This window comes from Nylanderia fulva, unplaced genomic scaffold (assembly GCF_048542155.1).
Source record: "Nylanderia fulva isolate GAGA-0341 unplaced genomic scaffold, ASM4854215v1 Scaffold4, whole genome shotgun sequence".
In the NCBI taxonomy this organism is placed as follows: Eukaryota; Metazoa; Arthropoda; class Insecta; order Hymenoptera; family Formicidae; genus Nylanderia; species Nylanderia fulva.
This window is the reverse complement of record NW_028190476.1, coordinates 3,769,019-3,785,467: the sequence shown is the minus strand read 5'-3', so window position 1 is coordinate 3,785,467 and position 16,449 is coordinate 3,769,019. Positions and strand designations below refer to the sequence as shown.

Below are 16,449 nucleotides of genomic sequence, written 5' to 3'. Positions count from 1 at the left end.
TCAGTTTGAACTCAAAAAAAAAAACATCTCCAAAGAATGTATAAGCAAATTTAAATAAGTACTGGTAGTGTCTCTTCTCATATGAACTTTCCAAATGTTTAAGAGGTACGCGTACCTCCGCGCGTACCCCCTGAAAAAGAAACACTGAATAAAAGTATATATTCTTTTATATATATGCACATATATATAAGTATATATATTTTTTCAAATGATAGTATTTATATACAAGTTATTGAAACAAAATCTTTCTTCCTATAAGTATCAATTATAAAAACTTTGAATTCACATTTGTCGTTAATTTATCTGTTTCTGCAATATCGACAAAACTTTTTGAACCCTTTTGCCGAACAGAAAGAGTTATACTTGCGCTATTTTCATTTTCATGCCATTTTGCTTTTAATAATACGCTACATCCTTTACCTATTAAACAAAAATGTTAGAACAATTGTACAACATTTAAACGAGACTATATATATATATATATATAAATTAATTAATTACCAAGCTGCCCACGTTCGTGAGCCGCTGCTAATTGATTAACAACACGCCTTTCCACTTCGTACTTAATGGAACGGGCACCATAATGGACATCGTACCCATCTGCTAATATCGATAGGATCTCTCTTTCCCATTTTAACTCAATCGTGTGCCTTTCTTTTGCACGCGTAGCCCACGCTTCCAATTCCCGGGTGACTAATTTTACCAATTCTGCTCGGGAAAATGGTAAAAAGTAAACTATTTCATTTATTCTTCCCAGAAACTCGTCTCTCCGAAAATGAGCTTTTAGTATCGGACGTACCTGTGAGGCGATTTTATCATGATAATATTATTTTCTGATTTTTTTATGCTTTGATCAAGTCATCTTTTGCTTTTATTTCTAGTACATACCACTTGATCCTTAAAATTACGAGATATCTCAATACGTTCTGGTTCTTGATCTTCATGAGTATTGCTCAATCTATGATTTAATAATCTTTCAGATTCTGCTCTAAGCTGCATTGCATGCTCCGCAATTACTTCGCTTCCTAAATTTGATGTCATTACAAAAATAGCTTTCTTGCATTCGATTGTCTTTCCTTTACCATCAGTCAGTCTTCCCTTAAAAATAATGATTTATTTAAAAATACTATAAGAATAGACAAATGTGTTTAAGTAGTAAATAAATACTTCATCAAAGAGTTGTAGCAAAATAGTCAAAACATCGGGGTGAGCTTTATCAACTTCATCGAAAAGTACAACAGCAGAAGGATACTTTCTTAAAAGTTTTGTTAGTTGTCCTCCATCATCATGTCCCACATATCTAGATAATAAATTTTATAATTACAGTACTCTAAATGTAACATGCAAATTTAAAACTTTTTTGAGACAAATCTTTTTTTAATTGGAAAACGATTAAACTAAAATTATAACATTTATAATAATAATAATATAGATTGTACCCTGGTGGTGCTCCGATTAATTTTGCAACCTCATGTTTTTCCTGATATTCAGACATATCTAATCGAATAAAACTGTCTCGTTTATCTTTGTGAATATAAGCAGCTAATTGCTTAGCTAATTCCGTCTTGCCAATGCCTGATGAACCCAAGAAAAGAAATACTAGTGGATGTTCCTCATCTATCCAACCATTTTCTTTCCTTCTAATAGCTAATAATATTAGAAAATATAATTTACAATAAATCTTTTAATTAAAAAAAAACATTCATAATAAAAATTATCAGTTAATCTTACTAGATGCAACAATAGAAATTGGTCCCTCCTGTCCAACAATATGTTGCTTTAAACGTTGTTCCAATGGAAATCGACGACGTTCCTCCGCTTCCTAAGCCAGATATTCTTGTTTATATGTATTATGCAAATTATATTCTGTTTTCATGTAATCTTATGTACATAAGTCGTGTATAATTAAAAGAAAATAATTTCATATACCTTCCCTTTTACTATTTCATCGTATTTAATAGCATGTTTAATAAGCATTTCTTTAATTTCTCCCCCTGTAGCATATTCAACTGCTCGATGTCCACCTTCATTTTCTATAGTTGGGTTTGCTCCACCATCTAATAATGTTTTCACACATATTTTTGAATCGGCCAATACAGCATAATGCAGTGCTGTAAAACCTTGAAACGTGGCCCGATTATTTAGTCGATCAGAAAATTCTTCCTCTCTCTTCATAAGGACTGAAAATAAAATCAATTATTAATAAGTTCTATATATATATCACACATATTAGAGACATATATTCTTGAACTTTATTTATAAAAAAATTAAATGTATGAAATATTAAATAATACAGAATATAAATACCATCCAAAGAATGTAATCCCATTTCCATGGCGGTTCTATATACATTAATAAAATTATCTCCTGCATTTACATCGGCACCATTCTGTAATAGAATTTTAATGACTTCTTCTTTTTGATTAATAGCAGCAGTATGCAATGCTGTCCAACCCAATGGGTGTCTTGTGTTTACATCAATGCCATCTATTATAGCCTGAAACATACCGTATCGTCAATACCTTCTCATTTTTTGAAGATCAACTTTGTTAGCCGTAAAAAAAAAATAAGAAAAGTTTCTAGTAGAAATTATAATTAAAAATCATTCAAGTTGTATAGTAATTTAAGATATATAGTAACTTTATATACATCTCTTCTTAATTTTACATTTTTATCAGAAATCTTACCTTTTTTAATTCAGAAATATTACCGTATTGAGCAGCACGAAAAAATCTCTTTTCTGTAAATAATTATCCATTCATACTAGTGTGATATAACTTTTCACACATCTATATACATTAGAATTTGCTCAAGTTAAATACTTACCTGCTAAATTTGGAGCATCGCAGAAAGCCACTATAAATCCAAGACCGCTTAAAAGCAATCCAAGATGTTTATAATGTCTTCTGTGTTTCTTGTTGTCATATTTTCTGTATTCTTCCTTCGTTGACAGTTTCACGGGACGATATTCAAAAAATACTCTGTCCAACAATTTGTATAGTGGAAAAAAGATCCTCAGTTGTGAGCAATACTGAGTGTAACCTCTCTGACACGTGACACTGTCAAACCGATCACCGAATCTTGGATAAAATCGGCTGAAGCTCGTCGGCGGATTTCTCGTTTTGGTATTTCTCATTATAAACGAGCATAATTTCATCACGTGTAATCGTGACATTTCGATCTGTTAATTTTCTCGCCGCGCGTTTTTTTCCTGCCAAGTTTGTAAATGTCACCACGCGACGACGCGAATCGATTTCGGATTACTACGACGGATAGTTGCTATAACGACACAACGTGGCTTTATTTTGCATCGATTTATTATGTTTACGCGATCCGCAAAACTCGAGACACAACCGGAATCAAGCCATAAAATTTTTACAGCGTGTTACAAAGAATCTCTATATCGACCAAGGAACGATTCCTGTTGAAAATACAGACGAATATTTCGTCAGAAAAGTTTTAATTTTTAATTTTTTTATTTTTGACATTTTAATGTTTTTTAATATTTGACATTTTATATGTAATAATATATATGAGGAAACTGTCTAATATGTATATATAGGTGTATATATATATGTAATAAAATGCGAAATGTAATTATATATAAATATATATATATATATATATATATATATATGTGTGTGTGTGTGTGTGTTCTTTTTACTATATGAAACTAATATATTAGTTTTTAGTTTAAAAATTAAAACACATTGCATCCCTTATAATTTTCAAAATACACAATAAAAAAAGAAATCTACCTGCGAGAATCCTGCAGACTCGGCAAATGTTCGACTCGAAAAAAATAAGCAAGGACTCCTAAGATCCTCGGTGTCTCAGCGCCAATTGCGACGTCTTTTTGAAAAAAATTCAAACAATATCGCACTTGGACTCGTATAAAGTACTATAAAGAGAGGTATATAATTTCGCAATTAGTCAGGAGACTTATCTCGATCAGCGAGTTGGCAGGATCGATCGCGTTCGATGTTTCGAGAAGTCGGGTTCCGGCGACCAATCGCCGCGCTTTCCAGAATATTCCAGGCTTGGCGGCGCGCCAATCGGCGCGCGCCCGTGATTGGTCGGTTTTGAAGCGGCCCGCAGCGCAGCAGAAGTCAGTCAGTGTCGGACGGAGAGCGAGAGCACTTCTTTCGGAGCAACGCGCGCGCGAGTGTGTACACACACACATATACATACAATAAATAGACCCACGTCTATCTCGAGGCTAACTTCAGTCGCTTCTCGTCGTGTCGTCGCGCGAGAGACTCATCCGAAGTAGCTGTCAGCTGGTGCGCGAGAGAGAATCCTCGAGGAAGACTAGCTCCGCTGCTGCCGGGAGTTTCTCTGTCTCTCTCTCTCTTTCTCGCCCACTCTCTCTCTCTCTCTCGCTCGCTCTTGAGTGCGGTCACAGAGAGGAAGTGTCCGATTGTTCGAGGCTTCCCCCCACAGAGCCATGGCTGCGATGTCCGTGATCGGGATCGACTTTGGGAACGAAAACTGTTATGTGGCCGTGGCGCGAGCCGGTGGCATCGAGACTATAGCGAACGACTACAGTCTTCGGAATACACCGTGAGTCAGTTCGCCTCTTCCTTCTCGCCTTCTCCTCCCTGGCTTTTCCTAGTCATGCTCTCGCCAAGGATACCGGTATCGCCGGTCTCTCGCGACCTTGGCGCGATTTCTTACGTCAATGTGTGACTGATTCAAGAAAAATTATGATTTCTGTCGCTTCTTATATCGCTCTTTCTCATTCTCTCTTTGTATTTCGAACTTTCTGGAAAAAATAACCTGATTCGGTTTTCTGCAAAAAACTTACTGCAAAAAAAACTTTTACGAGTTTATATACGTGTGTATGTGTCGCGAAAAAGCAGAATCATCTCGATCCCACGTGGAGCCGGAATTCCAATCTCGAAATTAATACGCTCTGTAACTCCCTGGTAATAAAATATTCTAGTGGAAAATAACAGGCTGAAATATATGTGCGCGGTATAAATCGACACGTTTGCGTGGATTATCGTCCTCTAGGGAGAACGTCGATCGCATTACCATTTACAGGCATCTCATTACCGGAATACTTGCATGTGTGCGTGCGTTCACGTGTTTTCAGAGCATCCCAAAAAGTCGCGCTTCACACGCTTTCTTTGCCTCTCTTTTGGAATTGTCACTATGCTTATATTTATCCTTTACTGCAGTCGTTTACAGGTGATACGTGATTCCTTCGTTAGGAATTAATTAGAACACACATTTTATTTATTTTATATATACTATATCTATTATGTATATATTTTTATATATATTTTTTATTTTATATATACTATATTTATTTTATATACATATGTACACATATATTAATATATATTGAGAAACAAAAAGGGAAAGGAAAAAATATATGTACCATAAAAATTCTTTTTGCCAAATTCTTAGCAATTTTCGCAATTGCTCGCTAACATCTTCCATCAATTTCTCTTATAACATTTATATATGTTTTTTACGCATTGCAATATATATTACATGATTTGAAAAAAAGATTTAATTTTATATGATTTTGCATTATGTTGATAATAATGTGGATAAAAAACAGAGCATTAAAGTTTTTCATATCCTTGAATGTTTTTATGTATATAAATAATAATATGTAATAGTAATAATACTAATGTAATAGATAATATATGTATTATGTGATTGAACTTGTATCACAAATTAGATAAATAAGTTGTATCACATGGCCTTCATTTAACCAAACATAGGCTAGGTTAAGGAAATCTTAGAGTTTTCTAGAAGCACATATATATAACATACACACACACACATATATATGTATACCTATATAACTCTGTGATAATTACATTATATAATGTGAAATAAACTGAAATATAAATAGTTATATAAATTTTAACTGATATATATGTATATATAAAATTACTTATGTAAGTAATGTGTCATTGTAATAAAAAATTGTATTATGACTTCTAGATCATGTGTGGCATTCAGTGGAAAAAATCGAATACTTGGAGTCGCAGCCAAGAATCAAATGGTAACCAATGTGAAAAATACCATCCATGGTTTCAAAAGACTATTAGGTAGAAAATACAATGACCCGCAAGTTCAATCCGAGTTACGGTTTCTTCCCTACAAAATATCTCCGCAGGCTGATGGAAACATTGGCATACATGTAAGTATTATATCAAGCATTAAAAGTGATCTCGTGAATTTCTATCACTCTGATGCTGTTTATAAAATTATTTGAGATTATATATGTTTATAAATAATAGAAAATATGAAAATGAGAGAGAGATAGATTATTCATTATACAGTTTACGTTTATTCTTTTATACATAAAATGCATTTGCATGGAAACAAAAAGAGAAACAGAAACACTTGTGATAGAAGTTTGTTTAATATTTTAATAATTATAATTTCTTTTCTATATAATTCAATGATCAAAATTCAAGAACAAGGTTCTAGGCAATTTGCCAAGATTGTCATTTCTGGAAAGACTCATCTTATTTATATCTTTTTGAATGATTCATACACATTAATATTACTTACTTAAGTTATCTGGATTAAATATGCATTACCAAATAAGTACATTTAAATATTAATTTCTCTATATTTTATTAAAAATTGTCTCAACATCTTTATCTTTTAGGTACAATACTTGGGAGAAGAGCAAGTTTTTTCACCAGAACAGATTGCAGCTATGCTTTTTACAAAGTTGAAAGATATTTCTGAAACAGCTCTACAAACTGCTGTTAACGATTGTGTCATATCAGTTCCTTCGTATTTTACTCAAGCTGAACGTCAAGCTTTACTTGATGCTGTTAGGATTGCGGGCCTCAATGTTTTAAGATTATTTAACGAGACCACTGCTACTGCTCTTTGTTATGGTATTTATAAGCAGGACTTGCCATCAACAGATGCAGCTCCTAGAAATATTGTTTTTGTGGATTGCGGCAACGCTAGCTTGCAAGTGAGCGTTTGTGCCTTTCATAAAGGAAAACTTAAGGTTGGTATATATTTTAATAACAACAATTTTTTAGTATAAAAAATTACTCTATATGTTAGATGTTGACAAAAACGCGCAATAATCATCATTTTTTTGCTATATTAAAGATGTTGGCAAGTGCAGCTGATAGTCAATTTGGTGGAAGAAATATCGACATTATTCTAGCGGAACACTTCGTTAAAGAATTTAAAACGCGATACAACATTGACGCACACACCAATCCGCGAGCGTACTTAAGATTATTGGCAGAAGTCGAGAAACTGAAGAAACAAATGTCGGCCAATTCGACCACCCTTCATCTAAATATCGAATGCTTTATGGACGATAAGGATGTACACGGCGAGATGAAACGTAGCGATATGGAAGCGCTGTGCGCTCATTTATTTGAACGCGTCGAGAAAATGCTGAAGCAATGTCTATTAGATTCGAGTAAGTTTTAGCGAATAATGAATTTATTTTTCAAATGCGCAATGTACAGAGTGTCCCATAGGAAATTGCTGAAACTAATCAGCTGTCATTTTTTAATGCATGCGGTTATTGAGAAAACAAAAATTGTATATTTGAAAAGAGGAAAGTCTGCAGTTTTTAACGGATATAAATAAAATGTTTGTATACCAGTTTATTTTATTGATAAAAAGTAATGAAAAAAGTGCTAATAATCACAAAATTACATAAACTAATGATAAATATTTTCAACAGTGCCAGATTTAATAGCAGCTATTAATAGAATCGTCAATAACATTAAAAATGACATGTTAAAACAAGTTTTTACGAGTAAAAGAACAGAATTTTGTACAAATTCAAATAATGCGCACTTCGAAAATATTTATTATTAGTTTGCATATGTGATTACTAGCATTTTTTTAAATAAAATAAATTAGTATATAAACATTTTATTTATATCCATTAAAAACTGTAGACTTTCCTCGTTTCAACACAATTTTTGTTTTCTAAATAACTACATGCATTAAAAAATGACAGCTGTTTAGTTTCAGCAATTTCCTATGGGACCTCCTGTACTAGCCACATTAATCTTGTATATTAAAGAGAAAATGTTTATTAGAATTGAAGGTAGAAGATATTCATTCGGTCGAGATTGTGGGAGGATCAAGCCGCGTCCCTGCTATCAAACGTTTAGTCGAGGAAGTCTTTGGTCGACCGATATCGACGACTCTGAATCAGGACGAAGCGGTTTCTCGTGGTTGCGCATTGCAATGCGCTATGCTTAGCCCTGCTGTACGCGTTCGTGACTTTGCGGTTACGGATATACAACCATATCCTCTAAAACTAACATGGGATGCAACTCAAGGCGAAGAAGGGTATGTATGATCGCATAATTCTTGTTTTTTATTTTGTGTTATCATCAAGGTTGGATAATAATTAACTAGTTAAAAGTTAAATAAAAAAGTTAAAAAATTAATAACTTTAGCTTTATTACTTTAAAATGAGTTAATTTTCAACTTTGATTTTTAAACTTAATTGTCAACTAATTATTTTTCAATTTAAACTTATTAACTATTTTCCTAGTTAAACATTTTTTTCATCTCTGAATGTCATTAGACAATAATTAAATTTTTGATAACAATTAATTTTAATAAAAACATTCTATGATATATATTATATTTTATTTTTTTCATAATTGTAATTACAAAGAAAAAATACATTTCTATGTAAAAGACAATATTTTTTTGTTATTTTATATAAATTTTAAAAAATTAACAAATAAAGTATTAAATTAAAAAATTTTTAAGTTATGACATTTTCATTTTAATATAAATATTAATGTTTTTAACTGAATTAATTTTTTGTTTATGCAACTTTTAACACAACTAAATTAATTTTATAAACCATTAATTTTAACTTAATTAAAAAAATAATTAACTTATCCAACCATTAATAAAAATTGAATGTTTTTTTCAACTTTGTTTAATGTTTCAGTGAAATGGAAGTATTTGGGCATAATCATCCTGTACCATTCTCCAAGATGTTGACGTTCTATCGTTTGAATCCATTTATACTTACTGCTAGTTACAGTACACCACCTCCATCATATCCTCAATCACACATTGGTATGAAGATTTATTCTTTTGCTTATTTTATTTTAAAATAATTATTTCATCTGTAAAGATTGAAAGAAAACAATGAAAAATATGTCACATACACATGTATTTAAAATAGTGTCATATATGGTTAATTTATATTTGTCTTGTATCTGTTATATGTAGGAACATTCACAATAAAGAATGTAAAAGCTACGCCAGAAGGAGAATCAGCGAAAGTTAAGGTGAAGGTAAGAGTGAATTTGAACGGTATTTTGACTGTTGCATCGGCATCGCTTATCGAGAAACGTGAGGCGACTCAACAAGAAAAAGAAGAAGAAGAAGCACAACAGCAGCAACAACAACAACAGAATAATATGGATATCGATTCGGATAAAAAAGATAAATCCGATCAAGACGCGCAGGCTAATGAACCCCCAGCTCCAGAGGTTTGTAGTTTTATTATAATATCCTACAAATTGGACAAAGGTTTAATGATAACGTTATATCATAATATCGTGACTCATTTGATTTATTAGAAAATATTACATCACAATATATAGAGTATGCAAAATTTGGAAATTCTATGCTGATGCGCAATCTTACACATCATCAAAGCCTTCAGGTGCATGATTATGAGTTTATTGTGGTTTAGGTGAGCATGGATAAGACACGACGGAACTCAGATGCTGATGATGGTGGAAAAGGTGGTGCTAGGGGTTCTGCCCCTTCCTACTCTTCCAGGATTCTCTCTTGGTTCAGCTCGGTACGGGGCATACTATCTCTACTCTTGGACCCATACGCATATAATCATATCGAGACCTATATGTGCGCTAAATTTTATGCTTAATTGTTGATATTGTTATGATAGTATTATTGTGAGCATCCCTTTATAATTCAGGGTTGAATGATTTAGGTATTCATTGCTATATTCTTCTAGTCACGCTAGTCGTCTTGTCATTCACCTTGAGACAGAACTCAATCTGATACAGTCACCTTATGCTAACTACGAGTGCACAGTAATCACAATCGCTTTATATAACATAAATGATACATATATCAAATGGATACATCAAATGCATCTTCACACATTTCTTTCCTTAGTGATTAATTTCAGCAATATTTTTTACTCCTCTTTGTAAAGCAATTGTGAGAGCCTTTTATTGTTTTTTATCAAAACAATATTATATTTTTTCTATTTACAATTGTTCTTAGAATTAGTTACGTCTTAGAATTTAGAAGCTTGTCATTTACTCTTGTGCATATCATCTTTTATTGAAATATGCCTAGTGCAAGCAGCATTTTGTGTATTGTATTTAGCCTAGTTAGATCTTTATAAAGTATTATGATTTTTAAAAATTCCACCTTATCAAGATGCATGCCATTTGATTTAGCAGTAGAACTTAAAACCCTGTGTCGATTTCTTCTGCAAACTCGGCTATTCAGTGGCATAAGAGTCTAGAGAAAGATTTAAGCTTGTGCTCTTTCATGAAATGTAAAGTAACATTGCAACAGTTTATGATATTATTTAATTCTAACAATCGTTTTGCTAATGCATATGGGTCCAAGAACAGCTGTGTCATGCCGTGCTGTCTGTCTTGCTCTGCTATTCTACATATTAGGTCGCAGAAGGAAAAGAGACAGTGATACCTGATAAAAGCATTAGTATACACACCATATGAATATTCCTGAACTATAAAAGCAGACAATGCTGATCAGTTTTCTATTCGTATAAAAAATGTGTATAAAAATGTTATTTGTATAAAAAATGTGATGTATAACAATTTATTTTTATTATGCTATACATCACACAAAAAAATGTTAGATTACAAAAAGATTTACTTTATACGATTATTCTCTTTTGAGATAAGGCACTATACGAATTCAAAACTGCACACTTAAAAATGTACCCCATTATTTTTGCCTCATCTTTGTCATCACCTGAATTCCAGTTTAATTATTTTCATTCTCGTATAAATTTCATTCACTTTATTTAGCATTTTTATATTAAATACATATTTGATAATGATATAATATGATAAAAAAACAAAAAAAAACCGTTTCAAGAAAGTATTATGATTGGTATTCAAAATCTCTCAATCTGTATGCACTGAATACACTTAATCTACACACACATTAAGTATACATTTTATGCATTAAATTCTGAATAAATTTTAAAAATTGACAATAAAATAAACAATTGAATAAACTTTCTTGTAAACGAACTTTTCATTATAGGTTTGTGCGCAAAAAACACAAGTGCTGAGAAAAAGCTATGTTAAATTTTTGATAAATTTTTTTTGTTTTAGGGAGATGATAAAGGCGACGATAAAGGGAAGAAAAAAGTCCCAATTCGTACAGTTGACTTGCCTATTGAAGCTAACGTTTGCGGATTATCGCCACGAGATCTCGACGCTGCGATAGAAAAAGAGGTGTGTAGCATTCAATGTATATTCTTTGAACGTTATATAATTTACGTTACCTTGTATTAACGTTACATGAACTTGTCGTCAATTATAGCGGAAAAGCTTATCTGTATGAAATCGGACCATTATGTAATTTCATGCATTTTGTTCGTGAACAGGGCAAAATGATCGCCGAGGATAAACAGGAAAAAGAACGAGTTGATGCGCGTAATGCTTTAGAGGAATACGTTTACGACTTACGCGCTAAATTATCCGAAGAGAATCAATTAGCGACATTTGTCACGGAAGTAGATAAGGAAACGTTGTATCGTACATTAGATGACACTGAAAATTGGCTATATGAAGAAGGAGAAGATTGTCAACGACAGATTTATTCCGAGCGATTGACACGTTTAAAAGTATGTCATTTAATGGAGAAAGAGAAAAAGAGAGAAAAAAGTGCTATTATAATGATTTATATATATTTTATTAAAAAATTTCTCTTTCTCTTATTTTTCTAAAAGAAATTTTTTGATTTTATATATCAGAATCTTTCCAAATATGGCATTTTTCCTTTTTTTTAATAGTCTCAAGGAGAACCAATAAAAGAAAGGAGATTAGAATTCGAAGGAAGATCTCATGCGTTAGAGGAATTAGGAAAAGCGTTACAACTAGCTAAGAAAGGCCTTAATCAGATAGAAGCATCAGTTGGTAAAGACGATAAATATTCTCATCTAACGGAGGAAGAAATAAAAACGGTTGACAAAACAGTGCAAGAGAAATGGATATGGTTGGAGGAAAAACGTATGGTGCTTGCGAGTTTACCTCGTACGCAACAACCGCCAGTCACCGTTGCGCAAATTCGTGCCGAGAAACAAGTAAGTATAAAACAGCATAAAAAAGGTATTAAAAAAAGTATCTATTGCAATCGCATAAATATGTTTTCATCTACAACATAATTGTCAATTTATTAATTTCTTTTTTCATCATTTAATCATAGTCACTGGACAGTGTGGTATTACCTATTCTCAACAAGCCTAAACCTAAAGTAGAACCACCAAAAGAGGAAAAGCCGAAAGACAAACCGGCCGATGAACAGAAGAATAATCAGAATCAAAATACCCAAAATGCTAACAGTCACAGTCAGCAACCGAATCAGCAAACGGAAGAAGAGAAAATGGATGTTGAGTAACGGTCACCGCAACTTATGTGTTTTTAATAATATATTAAATCTAATCTATAATTGAAAAATAGCAAATATTTCATATTTGGATAAACCATCTTTAACATGTCTCGAAAGCGCCTGACATACCATAGTCGAATTGCACACATGATTGTCTTTACTTTTTCTTTTTTTTTCTTTTTCTTTTTTTCTCTGTAACATCTATTAATATGATGAATTGAGCTATTTAATGGCATGTATTAAGTATAATAAGCGTAAGCGTATTGAAAAACTAAAGAATTTGAATTTATCAAAAGAAAATATGCATTACAGCAATAATAATAAATATTATTTTCTTTGAAAGGAGTATCGCAATTATATTTGCTGTCTAGACCAACTGAAGAAGCGGGAGTTGTTTTTTTGAAAGCAAAAAATAAAACTTTCCTACATTTAAAAAAAAACCCTTGTTCAAGTTTTCAGTACGCTTCTAAATGCATAAATAAAACTGTTTTAGATGAATATTTGAAAAAGAAACCTTAAAACCATTGTCAGTAAAAAGAAACATGAAAACTTATATGTTGCGATTTTTAGCAGATATAGAAAGTACATGCTATGCTAGATCTAATTGACAAATTAAATTGTGAACTAGGTAATGTCGCGATCTTTGTATTTAATAATTCAATTGTTCATTCCAATATTTTCTCACGCGGCCGACAGCAGATACTCTGTCACAAGTTTACTTGTTGCATTTATGATTTTTTGAAGTAACTATATACTTAATTGAAATAAATTAATATTTTACTAATTGAGATTGAAGGTCTACTTTAATATTTAAAATAGACACATCGGCAAAGATGTTACAGGAATTCATCGTTTTTTCTTAGTTGGACTCTAATCATGGTTTTTAATGCAAAAATTATATTTTAAGCAGAAACCGATAATTCGGTTAAATATATCATTGTACATAACTTGTAAGCATCTCTACACAATGACATAGTATATATTTCTTTATCACTATATTTATATTGCTATGTTATAATGACTGCTAATTGTAAGCACGTTGTTCTTAAGGAATAGTCTTTCAGCAAACTTGAGCTCGGCCAGACTATCAGTCGAATGATCAGGTAAGACTTCTTAGACCGATTCGCTCGAGAACTGGCAAAGATAATCGCTTGTTTATACAATAGGTTGAAATATCGTGCTTATAATCGGAAGCCATTGTACCTCATAGCATATAGAAATTATAGCGAAAATTTAGTTGTTCCTAGAATACATAAGACAGACGGAGGTCCATATTTCACTCTCGCGCCTAACTTTGTTCTTACACTGCTTTTTTAGCAACTAAGAATCGCAAATTATTACGCGTGTATAATATAATTAGCATTAGCAAGATGTAAAAATTGTGAGTGTTAAAAAAATACGTTGTTCCTTCAAATGATAAAATTTTCCACCACATGCAACAAATTTTTTTTTGTCTTTTGTATATTTTACACATATATTATTAAATTACTTTTGTGATTCTTGTATGTTAAGATAAGTTTATGACATAGAGAGATCATTATGTTTATTTTTAAGGGATATATCCGTTAAATAATATCTACTATCCAGAAAATTCATTATTATTTAAAAATTGTGCAGAAGCTAGATATCAATTGATGAAATTTATTGACTAAAACTAAATATTCAATTTTTTCGTAGAAACGCGAATATTAATTTTTAATAATTCATATTTTAGTTCCATAATGTGTATACTTACAAAGTTAATACACAGTTAAAAAAAGTTGATGTGTTCTTTATTTGCAATTATGTTAAAAAAGAACCAATAAATTTGTTAATAACAAAATGTTTTTTCTTCTTGCAATATTGTAATTATTTTAATAATTGTGTGAATTATATACACAATATTATTTTGTATCAATAATTATAACGTATTAATTATATATTGAGATATAATATATTGCAAAATATTTACAAAATGAATTTTAATTATATAGTATAAATATAAATCTCTAAATTCTCTCTTTATACAAAGGGAGGAAATATGGGCATCCTATCTTGCTCTGTAATTTAAGAATATAAAAATTATTGAAACTTTTGATGTTGCAACAATCACATTATTTTATAAAGAATGAATCTGCATAATCTATTTATCAACAAGAAATCACAATTAAATGCATCGCGCAATTATATTGTACTTTTGTTTGCACGTATGAAAATATATTCGTAATTTTAATTAACAATTGTGTGAACATGAAACAGCACGTTTGAAATACTGCAAACACTATGTAATAATGTTTGAAGGAATTTTAGAATATAAATTTTTATTTATAGAAATTTCGCTTTTACATAAGTTTGTCTATTACACGTATTAGCATATTATTTAACAATTTTGGTACATTGAATAACAACTGTCGATAATTTAGTTGAAACAAGGGTGAGGATAAACTAAATTAATAAATGCTGTAATATCAGCATATTAAAGTTTCACTTATCGAAACCGAAAACAAATGTGTTGACTGTGATTATGTCATAAGTGTATGGTCACCAAGGTGTACTTAAAAATAAACAATTAATCTCTCTTGACTGCTGATGTTTTTGATCGATCGTCAAAGTATGCTCTGTATATAAATGCTCCTAGAGCAATGTGTAATACTATTACCGCAACACCAGCCGAGTACACATTACTTGGCACATTGTTGAGACCAAATATACCTAAACAAAAATTACAGAAACTTTGTTAGTTAACTTATCAAAAAAAAGATTTTCAAATATACAATTTTATATAAAAAATGGTCTTTTTTAGTGGTAATATAAATTATAATTGTTTTCATCACACACAGATGTTATGATTTTGTTATTATGTACCATCGAAGAGGAAAACCTTGCTTGTAAAAAATGCTATCACAGGTAACGCAAGTATTACCACACTGTGATATAAAACTGTTTTGAACGCTTGTAGTTCTGTCATCTCCTAAAATAAAAGATCAAAAAAGTCGATACAGTTATAGTAAAGATAAATAAACATACAAATATATATATTATTATTATTGATATCAAGCTCTTACCTTCGTATTTGACATAATTGTGACTACTGTATCAAAGTTGCGAGATTAGAAAAATTGACAAATGTCAAATATTTTTATTCACTAGCAGCAAATTCTATTAATGAGAAATTTAATACAGATTTAACACAAATCTATTATTTCTCTGATGTCACTTGTCAGTCACCTGCAGTTTTGACTGTTTTGTCACATGCTATATAATTTATAAATTTTTAAATAAATTCAAAATTTTTTTATACGTTTTAATATGTTTTTAGCAATATATGAATAGCAGACGATGTTACAGTTTTGAACTTTCAGGTTATATTTTCAAGTTTCCTAAGAGTAAACTGTTCATGTTTACGCTTTTTATTTGGATTCTTCACTTTCTCTCTCTTGCTTTCACTATGTATTTTTTAATTGTATTTTCGTACAACCGCTAATAAGGTCTCGAATATTGTCATAAAACCTTTGACGCAATTGCTCCTTACAGTGCAATTTTTGTAATCTATATATGTATATATCGATTAATATATATATCGATTGCTCGCGATATACGATAATAAAATCGATTATTAGTATCGACAGATTTCAAAAATTGCTCGAAAAAATTCTGCGCACAATCGAGAAAATATTAGGAATAAATATTAAATATTGAATAGAAATGATTTTAATATAGATAATGAATTTCGGAAAATGAGTTCCGTCAAGGTGGTTAATCAACGTGGTCGATTATTCACACGTGGTGTACCAAAGTTCATCTACTCCTTCTTCACCGTAAAAATCAGTTTAACTCTCTTCATAC

General features: G+C 31.2%; 3 protein-coding genes across 5 annotated transcripts; 1 reads left to right on the top strand and 2 right to left on the bottom strand.

Moving 5' to 3' along the window:
- Positions 1-159: 159 nt before the first annotated feature.
- Positions 160-4,547, bottom strand: LOC114936274 (mitochondrial disaggregase). The gene is made up of 11 exons (XM_085486052.1): positions 3,759-4,547; positions 2,827-3,421; positions 2,688-2,740; positions 2,308-2,497; positions 1,930-2,180; positions 1,732-1,822; positions 1,440-1,647; positions 1,168-1,300; positions 889-1,098; positions 502-799; positions 160-420 (listed from the first exon to the last, which is right to left on the bottom strand). Exons 2-11 carry the CDS (start codon positions 3,173-3,175, stop codon positions 266-268), a joined length of 1,938 nt encoding a protein of 645 aa, XP_085342178.1. The 5' UTR covers positions 3,176-3,421; positions 3,759-4,547; the 3' UTR covers positions 160-265.
- Positions 4,101-15,186, top strand: Hsc70Cb (heat shock protein 70Cb). 3 transcript variants are annotated; one of them, XM_029309421.2, is made up of 12 exons: positions 4,101-4,563; positions 5,965-6,163; positions 6,641-6,997; positions 7,105-7,426; positions 8,061-8,316; positions 8,936-9,066; positions 9,223-9,485; positions 9,692-9,802; positions 11,346-11,468; positions 11,621-11,860; positions 12,029-12,319; positions 12,442-15,186. In XM_029309421.2, the coding sequence occupies exons 1-12, from the start codon at positions 4,448-4,450 to the stop codon at positions 12,631-12,633; spliced, it is 2,601 nt and encodes an 866-aa protein (XP_029165254.1). In that variant the 5' UTR covers positions 4,101-4,447; the 3' UTR covers positions 12,634-15,186. The 3 variants fall into 3 exon arrangements, with proteins under 3 accessions (XP_029165254.1, XP_029165255.1, XP_029165256.1); XM_029309423.2 differs by lacking the exon at positions 4,101-4,563 and adding an exon at positions 4,638-5,193; XM_029309422.2 differs by lacking the exon at positions 9,692-9,802.
- LOC114936217 (vacuolar ATPase assembly integral membrane protein VMA21 homolog) lies at positions 14,908-16,171 on the bottom strand. The gene is made up of 4 exons (XM_029309333.2): positions 15,905-16,171; positions 15,669-15,831; positions 15,469-15,574; positions 14,908-15,315 (listed from the first exon to the last, which is right to left on the bottom strand). Exons 2-4 carry the CDS (start codon positions 15,681-15,683, stop codon positions 15,173-15,175), a joined length of 264 nt encoding a protein of 87 aa, XP_029165166.1. The 5' UTR covers positions 15,684-15,831; positions 15,905-16,171; the 3' UTR covers positions 14,908-15,172.
- Positions 16,172-16,449: the final 278 nt, after the last annotated feature.